The following is a 13,101-nucleotide window of genomic DNA, read 5'->3' as shown; positions in this document are numbered from 1 at the left end:
CCAAGTTGCCCAGGCGGGTCTTGAACCCGTGGGCTCAGGCAATCCACTCACCTCGGCCTCTCAAAACACGGGATTACAGGCTGAGCCACCGAGCCTGGCCTTTTGCCCACTTTTGAATGGGGCTATTTTTTTCCTTTTGGCGCGTTTGACTTCAGTGTAGCTTCTAGATGTTAGGCCTTTGTCAGATATACAGTTGGCAAATATTTTTTCCCATTCTTTGGGCTGTCTCCCTGCTCTCCTTGTGGTTTCTTTTCCTTTGCAGAAACTTGTCAGTTTGATGTGATCCCACTTGTCTATCTTATTTCTTATGGTATGGGCACTTAGGGTTTTGATCAGGAATTGGTTGCCAGTTCCAATTTCCATTAGGGTGTCTTCTGCATTTTCTAAGATTCTTATGGTTTGAGGTTTTGTGTTTAGGTTTTGGATCCACTTAGAGTTAATTTTTGTGTATGATGATAAGTTATTATTATTAGTATTGAAGCGGAGCAGATGACACTGGGGCCAGAAGACTAGGCAAATATATACAGGCCCTTACTGTGATAATAATAAGGTCCCTTCTTACTGCCTTCTCTTGCTTTATTTTCTTCACAACTCTGTGTGTCATTTTACCTGTTTATATCCTCTCCTTCACTAGAATGTGAACGCTTTGAAAGGAGAGAGGAAGAGCTTTGTCAGTTTTGTTCATTGCTGTATTCCTAGCCCTGGGAACAGGGCTTAGCCCATAGTAAGTATATGCAATAATACAGTCAATGTTTATGGAGTAAATGAATGTGAACATTCACTGTGTGCCCACTGCTTTTCTAGGTGCTATTTGTAAATTAGCTAACATATTCATTAATAGTCTTTTGAGGTTAGTATGTTATTATTCCTATTTTACAGATGAAGAAACTAAGACACAGAGGAATGGGATTCTTTATGCCCAGTGTTACATAGTTAAGTGAAAGAACAGGTAGTCTTTCTCCAGAGTCTGGACTTGTAGCCACTATGCTGTGCTCTCTCTCAGTAGGAAACATCAACATGATTTTTATTACTGATGTTATTGACAACTTCACTGCCTACGTATGCCGAGTTTTTTAAGCCATCATCTTTCATTTGCTCATAATACTATGGAAGAAAAGTGATATTTTTGCCCCTCCCCCATTTGGCAGTTGAGGAAATAATTACAGATAATCTTACTGAGCACATTACCATGTACCAGCACATTTATTAACTTGTTTAATCCTCATAACAATTAAGTTGTCATCAGAGGGACAGAATGGGAACAGAGGCAAGTGATTAAATGGTATATACATTTGACAGATGGGAAAACTGAGGCAAAGAGGTAAAATTACTCACCAGTGTCACATAGCTAAGACATGGTAGATCTGGAACCTTAAACTCTGCCAGTCTGACTTCAAAGACTTAAGTACTTCACTAGAGAGCCTTCTTGCAATTCAGAGAGGAAAAGTTAAAGGTCCATAGTTACTCAGCTAATAAGTGACAGAGCTGAGATTGGAAATCAGGTCTGCTTTGACTACCAAACCTGTGCTCTTTTTCATGTATGTTGGAACTGAGGCAAGAGTTATGTCTGCTTATCCCAGGACTTGGATTTCCATCCTTCTGGGGTGACAGGGAAGGAAAAGACGAGTAACTTAAGTCCACTCAACTGGGAATGTGGAGCCGTGGCTTCTGACCTCAACCCACTTTTTCATTCTGTCATGCTTGCCTGTATTTCAGGATGATGCGTCTGGTTTTACCAGGCTTTAGTCACAGGACAGTCCTTTGGAAGCAGGTGACCAGTTATATCTCCAGAGAGAACTAAAATTACTGCTAGTGGTGGAAGTTCTTCCAAAATGTATGCTTTCCTTGAGCTGAAAGTATGCCTACAGATGGTCTGATGTCCTTATGAAACGTTTATGTGTGTAAGACAGGCCAGTGGGATAGGACGGGGGTGGTATACCTAGAAACATAGGAAATCTGGTTGGGCTGCACAAACAAAAACATTTCCTTCAGGGTCAGTGGCCCCAAGGCACTGGGCAGCTCCCACCAGCAAATAATAAAGTAGGGCATGTGTCTGCTGCTGATTGAAAGCTCATGCTCCTTTTGGGGGAGTCCCAGAAGCCCAGTGAGGAGGTGGCAAGGTTTCTCTCAATTGAACTGTCAGCATTGTGTTTTGATGTGCCATTCCTTGGAAATACAGCTTCCTTCTTCAGCCTGCTCCCCACAGCTGCTGAAGCAGAACTCATATCCCCCACTGCCTGCTGCTGTCCTCTTTTCCTATTTTGTCCCTCTCTGCTTACTGTCCTTTCAATAGCCCAAGCTCCAAGTGACTGTATTCTTTTTGAACATTTTCTCCCTTGCTATTCACATCCTGTTGTCTTCAGATTCTAGAGATTCTGCCACAAGAGCAATAATGCTGCCACCCGGTATTGATCTCCTTCAGTGCATACGTACTGACAGTGTGCCAAGCCCTTGCCTTCCATTATTTTATTTAATCCTTGCTTCCACTTTCTTAGTAATATTCTTACTCCCATTTTATACAAGAGAAAACTGAGTTTGGAGAAGTTGAGTAGCATATTCAAAGTTCCAGCCGGGCTTGGTGGCTCAGTCTGTAATCCCACGCCTTTGGGAGGCTGAGGTAAGTGGATTGCCTGAGCCCGTGGGTTTGAGACCCGCCTGGGCAACTTGGCGAGACCTCATCTCTACAATCAATCAAAAAATTAGCCGGGCATGGTAGCACGCGCCCGTAGTTCCAGCTACTGGAAGGTTGAGGCGGAAGGATTGCCAGAGCCCAGCAGGTTGAGGCTTCGTTGGCCTGGAGCAGCCACTGCACTCCAGTCTGGGCAGCAGAGTGAGACTCCAACTCAAAAAATACCAAAAAAACAAAGTTCTGAAGCTAGCAAGGGGCCAACCTGGGATTCCAGCTTAGGTTTTCTTGGCTTAAAAGCATGTCCTTTCTGCATTTAAGGCCCCTTTAAGTGACCAAAGAGCCTTCTGAAGTCAAGTGTCTGTCACAATATAACTCATTTTTTCTGTCATGGCATGAACTGAGCATGCTTTCCTCTGGTATACACCTGGTGTATAGCTTTGTACATGTATCCCATTCTCATTGAAGCAATAGGAAGTATCATTTTAGTCAGTGGGATTCTCTTTTGTGTGAGTTACCAGTGGGTCTTGCCCTCTGTGTATTGTTCATGGGAACATGCTCAAGGAATTTTGCAGGAAGGCCCCCATCCAGGATGTTACTGGAAGATCTGCCTGGTGGAGTTTGTGCAAACAAAGTGTGACCCTGCCAACTCAGCCAAACCCCTACCTTATGCTGGTAGGCTCTCTGACCCTAGCGGAAAAGGCTTCCTCACCCAGCCAACAGGGTAAGTCCTGAGCTCCTCATCAACTTTCCTAGAGGCTTTTGGGCAGACTTTTGCATGTGCTTAGATCTGGTTTATACATTGCTATGTACACAAAATACAAATCTGATCAAATTTCCTCAGCCCCTCACCCCTAGCTCTTCTGTAGTGTTCCATGTTGTTCTTAAGAACAGTCTACTAGGATTCTTTTTTTCTTTTAACTTTAAAAAAATTGTGGTAAAATATACATTTAAAAATGTATCATTTTAATCATTTTTAAGTGTATAGTTCAGTGTCATTAAGTACATTCACATTGGTGTGCAACCAGTCTCCTGAATGCTTTTCATTCTGCAAAATGGAAACTCTATACCCATTAAACAGCTTCCTACTTCCCTCTTCCACTGTTCCCTATTAACTACTATTTGACTTTCTGTATGAATTTCACAACTCTCAGAACTTTGTATAAGTAGAATCATATAATATTTGTCTGTTTTAGTCTGGATTATTTCACTTAGTGTAATATTTTTAAGGTTCATCTATATGATAGTGTGTGTCAGAATCTCATGCCTTTTTGAGACTGAGTAATATTCCGTTATGTCTGTATACCATATTTTGTTTATCTATCCATCTTTCAATGGGTCTGCTAAGATTCATTGTGACATTGAAGGGCTTGTGTAGTCTTGCCCTTGCCCATCTCTCCAACCTTCTCATTTGGGAGAGTCTTTACCCGCTGCCTTCTCTACTCTAGCCTTTTGTCATCCTCCAAGAACTGGATCCTTCACACATGCTTTCTCTCTGGTGAGAATCTTCCACCATTCTCTCCTTTCTTACTCAAGTTAAATATCACTTAGTTTAAATATCTCTACATTTAGTTCCTAGGGTCCCACAAGAAAAGGTTGATCAGACTTCCTTCTCCCATTAATTATTTCCATAGAACTTTGTATATCTTTATAGTGCTTATTACAACTGTAAAATCTATTGATTAATTGTGCATGTTTTTGTTTAATGACTGCCTTCCTTGCCAGACTGTAAACTTATGTATGTTTAAATGCTATCTTCTTTTTCTGCTGTAGTACCTGCCACAACTCTATAGTTGTTGAATGAATGAATGTTGCAAAGAGAAAATTTCAGGGCTACATGCTACATGGAGCATTTGGATTTTAAAATGTATGTGGGATGTTAAATTACTGGTCAGATTTCAAAATGTTGTCTTGGTGAAGCATAGATCTATGCCCTGTCCTTTGTCTGTTGATACAAACTTTCATGAATAAGTTCTTTATTTGAAGATGCTTCCGGTGAACCCTAAACACAAACAACAACAACAGCAAAGACAGCTTAACATTTTCTGAGTGCTTATTCTTCACTAGGCTTTGTACTGGATGCTTCTTGTTTATTATTTCATCTAAATTTCACAATAACTCTGAAAAGGAGATGTTGTGTATATTGTTTTCAATTTCTGTTTCCAGATGAGAAGACCAAGGCTTAGAGTTTAAATAGCTTGCTTAAGGTCACTCAGCCTGTAGGTGGCAGGCCTAGAAGTAGGGGTTTGAGCTTATTAGCTTTGTATCCTGGGATAGAGCACCACCTACTCCTCCAGTGCCCTTCCTCTCATTAACTGAAATGGGCTCTTTTTATCTGTTTTATAAATGGGGCCTCTGCCTTAGTTTTCTTTGAAGTCAGGTTTTGTGGCTAAAGAAGAATTTGAAAACTCCAGGCCTGCAGAATGCATTTGGCCATGATGTACCCTTTTCAGCCTCATGCTCTCCCACCATTACTTCTCCCACTATACTTTTTCCCAAAATCCTCTTTCCTGTGGCTGCCAAGTTAGTGTGCCATCCCTAAGGCAGTTTCCAAATCTCAAAGCAGAAGAGTTGTGTTTTCTGCATGGTCTTCCTACAGCAGGTCTTCCTTCTGTCCTAGCAGAGTAGTCATCTTTTTAAGTAGTGGCCAACAAGTCTGTCTCTGCCACTAGACTGAGCCTCTGGAAAAGCTAAACCAGACCTGCCTTTTTTCTGGAGTTCCTCAGCCTGGTCCAGGATCTGGCACAGAGCACAGGGGGTTTAGCAGTGCTTGATGAGTTGGAGTTGGAGTGAATGCTCGGAACCAACCAGCTGAGTGCACAAACCTACTATACAGACCTTAGTGTATACTCACAGAGCACCATGAATACAAGATGAGTTTATCAGATGTATTAATCACTAGTTTGGAAAAGAATGAAAATATTTCCATAATATAATATGTTTCTTTTCTAAAACAGATGTGCTCTAGTTTCATGAGGAAATAATTAAGTGTGTTTGATTAAAACATTCATAAACACTATCATTTACTCAAGGCTACTATATGCTGCTCCCTTTGTTGGTGCTTTATATCTGTAGTGTCTGCTTTTCTCAGTTACCCCATAAGGTATCTTTTTTTTAATCTTCATTTTAGAGATAAGGAAACTGAGGCTCAGAGACATTAAGTAGCTTGCCCAAGGATAGTCAGTTTCTGAGTGAATGTTATGGGAATGAAACAGGTCTGTCTGACTTTAGAACCAGTGTCTTGCCATCACCCTGACTACTTCTGATCTTGTGTTTCAGTTACCATTCAGCTCAGCCTCCTGAACCAGCACACATCTGCCTTGCTTCCTCTCAGCCCTTCCTGTGCCCAGTATCTCTTGCCCTCCTCCCTTATGTCCCTTTCCTCAATGCACTCCCCTCTCCACTTCCTTGTAGTATCGTGATTATTGCCTCTGTATTTGCATCCTGAAATGGAAATATTTTTGACAGTGTTGATAAGCATTGGCCACTAATACATGTGGAAACTGTCTGGTGCTAATACTGTGGTAATGTCACATTTGCGTTAATAAATACAAAAGGATACATTTTATTAAGGCCAAATTAAATATATTATGATTTTGTTTTCTTTATATAGCCTTTTATTTTTGAGATTTTTTTTGAGTTCCATTTTATGTTTTTTAAACTGTATGTTTTTTTCACTCCATGTAAAATATAACAGTGCAGTAGGGGAAAAAAGTTGATTAGATAAAATTTTTTCTTTTTTAAGGGTTTTCTAAATAGTAGGATACCTATTACAAATAACAAATACAAAATTGAAATACTTCAGCAAGGTCTTATGGAGAAATTTAAGAGGTTTCTTTCAGACTTAGATTCATTTATTTACTGCCTCTCTTAGTGTTTCAGCAGGATTAAGTTTTTTGAATCAGTGGATCAAGTTTTAATTTTCCTGTTCCTTCCTTATACTGACATATGCTTTGGCAGAACAAAAAAGAGACCTAAACATGTCAGCATGATTTTTGTTCAATGAATTAAAAACCATAAAAGTAACAAGATCTGATCCAAATCCCTAAACTCCTGACATGGTGGTTTTGTCCTTTTCAATCCTGAGCTTCATATTACTAACTTTGAAAAGCTTTCTGCCTGGAAGGAGAAGTAATAGCAATACATGATTTATTTGAAATAGATTACAAGGGGTAGGCAGCACAGAGTAGTGCCAGAAAGACCTTGATTTGAATCCCAATTTTCTCACTCAGTCTATGGACAAGTCACTTACATCTGTGAACCTCAATTTCCTCATTGGAAAATAGGAGTATTAGCATCTAATTTGAAGAGTTGTATGGATCAGTGAAGTAACATACTTAAAGTACTTACCTGGCCTAGAGGGGTTTAATAATAGTAGTAATTGGAATCATTTTTATTTTGAGAATACCTTCAAATAGCAGAATCCAGAAGAATTTACTTGTAACACAACTGTTCACCTCAGAGACTATCCGTTCCCAAATTTCTTGTCAGAGAAAATATCAGGTAGATGCTACTAAATCTTTAACAGTTGTTCATCACTATTCCTCACTGAACATGTACCCAGAGATTGGCATTGTTCTTTTTTTGTAAGAACCATGTTGATTTGAGGGATAAGAAGCGTAAGTATGTTCATTTCAGGACTCAGAGGTCAGAGAAATTTTGTCATACTAAGACCATTGGCTTTTTTCATATTAAGACCAAATCAGCCTGAGTTTGCTTGGGTTTGACTTTGTATAAGATAACAATCTACTTTTGGCCTCATTTTCTTCATCTTTAAAATATGGTTTGTATCTACAAGACCCTCCATGATATGGCTTCCCAGCCTCTTTTTTTTTTTTTTCTTGTCATTCCTTTATTATCTGTGCTCCAACCAATTCCTCAAATGAAACATGGGCTATTTTGCAGCTTAAAGCCTTTATGTATATGCTCTTTCCTCTTCCTGGAAATTCTCCCTTGGCATGCCAGTACTGGCAGCTTGGACTCATTCTTCATACATAGTATGATGTATTAGTAGGATAGGAGGGGCTATGCTGCAGTAACAAGTAAACCCAACATCTCTTTAGCTTATGACAAGGAAAGTTTATTTCTTGTTCATGCTATATGATAGGTGCAGTTTACCATATTACTCTGAGATCCAAGCTCATGGAAGTTCTGTCTCGACTTGTACTATAGTCAAGGGAAACAAATGTAGTAGAGTACACATTGTCTCCAAAAGCTACTGTCCTGAAGTGACACCCATCATTTCTGCTCACACTTCATTAGTCAAAGAGAGTAATAACAGCCTGACTTTGGAAAGCGTGGGAAAGTGCATTTCCTTTTTTTTTTTGAGTTGGAGTCTCACTCTGTCGCCCAGACTGGAGTGCAGTGGCCGCTCCCGGCCACCGCAGCCTCAACCTGCTGGGTTCTGGCGATCCTTCTGCCTCAGCCTTCCAAGTAGCCGGAATTACAGGCATGCACTACCATGCCCAGCTGATTTTTTGATTTATTGTAGAGATGAGGTCTCGCTGTCCAGGCGGGTCTCGAACCCACGGGCTCAGGCAATCCACTCACCTCAGCCTCCCAAAGGCGCAGGATTACAGGCTGAGCCACTGAGCCCGGCTGGGAAAGTGCATTTCTACTATGTGTGTGGAGGGTTGAGAACCAGTATTCTAGTGAACAGACCTAATGACTGTACCACATTGAGGTTTAATTTTGTCAGGAATGTCTTCCTTTACTCACCCTCCCTAAACTCAGTTCCTGGCAAGTTAGCTGAGCTTCTTCTCTACTCTTGTGGCACCTTGTACTTCTCCACTTTCTTTACCACAGCACCTCTCACACTCTACTGTAAATGTGTCTTTCCTTGTTTCTCTCCCTGGCTAAGCTCCTTTAGAGCAGGACAGAAGTCTTTCATGTTCATCACAGTACTCTCAGTGTCCAACACTGGTTTTGATAGGTAGTAGACACTCAGTCTGTACATGAAGAAGAAACATCTGTGAGCCCAATTTCCTCGTTGGAAAATTAGGGTATCAGCATCTAATTTGAAAATGCATTATCTCTTTCATCTTGTACCCTTTAAGCAGACGCTGATATGTGCTGGACTACTTTGATGGGTTGTTGTGAGAGTAAGTGTAAAATAGAAATAATAATAACTGCCTCATATAGTTGTTGTAAGGACTGATGTATAAAATACTTATCCCAGTGGTTTGTTTCAGTCCCTCAATATGCTCGTTGTTATAATGAGGATGTTAATAGTAAAAACAACTGACATAAGCATTTATAATGTGCTAGACACACACATGGGTGCTTTATGAAGTTAACTATATTGGGACTTATGTTATATCTTGGTCAATTGTGAGGGTATTCACAAGTAATTTGTTAAAATAATTGTTCAGATTCTGAAAGTTGAAATTTATTTTAAGTGATTTGAGATTTAGAGATGATGTTATTTTTATAGCATCATTATTCATTTGCATTGCTTTCTTAATTGGGAGAGAAAGGAGTGGCGTTATGGCTAATAATTGATTCCTTTTATTGAGCATTTAAAATGTGCCAGGGTCAGTGCTAAATAATTTGCATTCATTATCTCATTTAATCTTCATCCCTTTAAGACAGGGACTGATATAACCTCTATTAGATAGGCAGGAACTCTGAGAAGAGGAAAATAGTTATGCATCTCGTAAGAGGCATGACCAGGATCTGACCCCAGGTTTGCCTAGACTTTCTGGCTCATGCTTTTAAGCAGAACTCTTACTGGCTCTTCTAGGAAGAGTATTTCAAAGAACTGTACTTGACCTCAGCATGCCCATAGGCTGTGCCAGGAATGTGAAGATCATCAACCCACAGAGAGTAAGGTTATAGCTGCTGAACTGACTGACAGAGTGATGTTAAATTTTTGGCTAGCAATTGATGTATAAAACAACTTGTTGAATGTCTTTTTGTCTTTTATCAGAGTAACCAGGGAGCACAGGGAAATGCTGGTGAAACTGGCCAAACAGAACACCAACAAGGCCAAGGACTCCTTACGTAGAGTTCGTACCAACGCAATGAATACGCTGAAGAAATCAAAGGATAAGGTCTCAGAGGATACCATTAGGCTCATAGAGAAACAGGTACTATTATCAGCAGATGTAGTAGTGTCTATGCATCTAACCCAAGCAGTCATTTCTCGTGTCTGAAGTAAAGACAAAACAGAATGCTTCTTATTCTTTCATTCATATGATCAACATTGACTAATCCTCTATTCTGGGTTCAGCCCTGTGCTGGACCCTGACAGGGCTCCATGGAGGAGGTTAAGATAATGTTGACCTTGTACTATGTGCCAGGCTCTGTGCTGAACACTTTATTACTTCATTTATTCTCATCACTACAAAACTATGAGGTAGGTAGTGAGGAAACTGAGGTTCACAGAAGTTAAATAACTTGCCCAAAGTCATACTGCTAGTAAGTGGTAGAAATGGGATGCAAACATTGGCAGACTGAGTTCATTGCCTGTGCACTAATGCCTTTCTGTCTGGTTTTCTGATTGCTGAGAAGTAAGTACTTAATGTTCTCAGTGTACTGAGTGGAGTGGCACTTGAAGAAGTCTTAAAGGAGCTACTACAGTAGAACAGTGAGAGACCAGGGAAAGGTATAACTGCCTGTGCAGAAGTATGGTGATGTAAAAGAATGCTGTTCCATTTGATCACTGGGGCTCGAATCTAAGATGAGACTATGGAGTGAATAGATAAAACAGAGTGGCCAGATCATAGATCATAGATGGTCACAGATTAAAGTGTTTGAACTTTAACATGTACAGAAGTTCCCACATTGGCTGTGCATCTGTATCAGTCATCTATAGCTACCATGATGCTACATAACAAACTATCCCAAAACTCAATGACTGACAGTGTGAAAGCATTATTTCTCATTTTTATTTCCATGGGCCAGCTGGGGGTATAGCTATTCTAGGCTTGACTTAGTGGGCTTGGCTCCAGGTCTTGGATTGGGTTCAAATCTGTTTTACATATCTTTCGATCTTCTGCAGTTAGGTTTCTCTAAGGCATCTTTTCATGGTAACAGCAGATGCCAAGAGCATAAGCCCAACTACTCAAGCACATTTTTTTTTTTTTTTTTTTTGGAATTGGAGTCTCACTCTATTGCTCAGACTAAAGTGCAGTGGCAGGTTCCCAGCCACTGTAGCCTCAACCTGCTGGGCACTGGCAATCCTTCCGGCGATTCCTCCTCAGCCTTCCAAGTAGCTGGAACTATAGGTGCATGCTACCATGCCCAGCTAATTTTTGGTTTATTGTAGAAATGAGGTCTTGCCAAGTTGCCCAGGCTGGTCTCGAACCTGCGGGTTCAGGAAATCTACTTGCCTCGGCCTCCCAAAGTGCTGGGATTACAGGCTGAGCCACTGAGCCCAGCCTCAAGCAAATTTTAAGCACCTTCTCCTATTACATCCCACTGGCCAAAGCAAGTCACATGGGTACAAGGAATTATATATGTTCGAGGAGATCTGGGGAAAGGAGTGAATATGTGCAGAACAATATCTAATCTACCACAGTTTCATAATCATTTTAGGAGCTTATAAAAATAACAGATATTGGGCTCGGTGGCTCAGCCTGTAATCCCATGCCTTTGGGAGGCTGAGGTGTGTGGATTGCCTGAGCTCGCGGGTTCAAGACCCGCTTGGGCAGCAAGACCTCATCTCTACAATAAAATCAAAAAGTCAGCCGGGCGTGATAGCGCATGCCTGTAATTCCAGCTACTTGTAAGGCTGAGGCGGAAGGATCGCCAGAACCCACTCAGTCTGGGCGACAGAGTGAGACTCCAACTCAAAAAAAATAATAATAATAATAAAAATAACAGGTATCTGAGGCCCCAGTCTGGAGTGTAGCCCAGGAATTCACATTTTTAAATGCTTCTCCAGTGATTCTCATAGTTAATACTCCTGAAAAATTTTGTTCAGACAGTGGGGAGATTACATCTCTGTTTATGGAAGATGACTGTGGTGGCCAGGTAGAGAACAGATTGTAGGGGGCAAGACTGGAAGCAGGGGGACCAGGAGGCTGTTGCAGAAATCCAACCAGGAAGTGACAGTGGCTTGAACCTGAGTAGTATTAGTGGGAAGTGAGCTAGGAGGATGAATTTACCAGTATTTAGGAGATAGAATTAGTAATGTTTAGTGTAATATAGAGGGCTTGATAGGCCCCAAAGCTTCCTCATCCACAATACAGGCATTATTTTAGGAATATTGAACAGTTGTATGGGCTGGATACGGAGTGAAGAGGGAAGGAATGAGAGGCAAGAAGAGCCATTAGGGGAACTCCTAGAGGAGGCCATCAGTTTACTAGCTGCTTCCTTTCTCCTGGACCAGCAGTTAGATTGCTAGTTTTGTAGGCCGGCAACAAAATCTCTTGGGGGAGAATTTTAGGTAGATTCATAGGCCCTGATCCTGCACTTTCTGATTTAGTAGCTTTGCCTAGGAACGTACTATTTTATTTCATTTGAAATGAGGTCTCACTGTGTTACCCAAGCTGGACTTGAACTATCAGATTCAAGTGATCCTCGCACCTCAGCCTTCTGAGTAGCTGGGATTACAGGTATATGCCACCACACCCTTGGCTGCTAGAAAGCACCATTAGTACACCTGACATTTAAACCCTCAGAACTCGCCTCCTGCCATCTTTCTGCCCTTCTCTTTCCCTGCATCAGCTAAAAGAGGAGGTTCATTGATTAGGCTAGCTTTTTCTGAGCACTGCTTAAACCTCTAAACAGTCTGGACCCTGACTCCACCTGGACTCGCTTCTTGTGGATTTCATCTCTGCATTCAACACTGCCTTTTCACTGCTTCCTGGTGATAAGCCTATTGACCTCCAAGGGCCTACCAGAAACTCCTCACTCAGCAAGTCAGGGCATCTGCCTCAGGGACCAGAGCCCACAACTCCTTGAAAGAAGAAAAATGATCAAATAACCCACACTTGATAAAACCCACTTGACAAAGGCCTTGTTGGAAGCCTTCACTCTTTAGCACTGGCTTTTCACCATCTTCTTCAGATTAGATTTGATTTTTTTTCAGTGCTTCTTACTGTTGATTATTACTATTTTTCAAATTGAAAATAGCTTTATTAGTTTTCCTGATACTAAAATAATGCATGCTTAATAGTAAAAAAAATGAACAAAATAATTGAAATCTTATCACTCAGAGATCATTGTTAACATTTTAGTGTGGACTTTCAAGTAATCTCTCTAAGAGAAAAAATCGTACTATTTATATTACACAATATATCATAGATGTCTTCTCAAAGATATTATTTAAATGTTAGTTCTTACTAATATTGTTGATAACTTCATTTATTGTCATCCAGCTAAAAGTTTGGGTAGAAAAATATTCAGGAGACAGCCTTGTATACACTTCATTTTGTTCTTTTTTCCCATCAGAAGGCACCAAACTGGAGTTTTTGGTGTGTGTGTTTTTTTTTGTGATATATATCACTGGGGTGCCAAAAAAATGTATA

General features: G+C 40.7%; 1 protein-coding gene across 2 annotated transcripts in view; it reads left to right on the top strand.

Moving 5' to 3' along the window:
• MRRF (mitochondrial ribosome recycling factor) overlaps positions 1 to 13,101 on the top strand; it is a 62,198-nt gene that overhangs the window by 40,714 nt on the left and 8,383 nt on the right. For both annotated transcript variants that reach the window (XM_008056793.2, XM_021711720.1), the window contains exon 6: positions 9,555 to 9,714. In XM_008056793.2, the coding sequence (XP_008054984.1) occupies positions 9,555 to 9,714 (160 nt within the window). The remainder of the gene's footprint in view (positions 1 to 9,554; positions 9,715 to 13,101) is intronic.

This window comes from Carlito syrichta, unplaced genomic scaffold (assembly GCF_000164805.1).
Source record: "Carlito syrichta isolate Samal-C Ts95f unplaced genomic scaffold, Tarsius_syrichta-2.0.1 Scaffold302529, whole genome shotgun sequence".
Lineage (NCBI taxonomy): Eukaryota > Metazoa > Chordata > Mammalia > Primates > Tarsiidae > Carlito > Carlito syrichta.
Note: the sequence above shows the minus strand (reverse complement) of the source record. Positions and strands in the feature narration are given on the sequence as shown.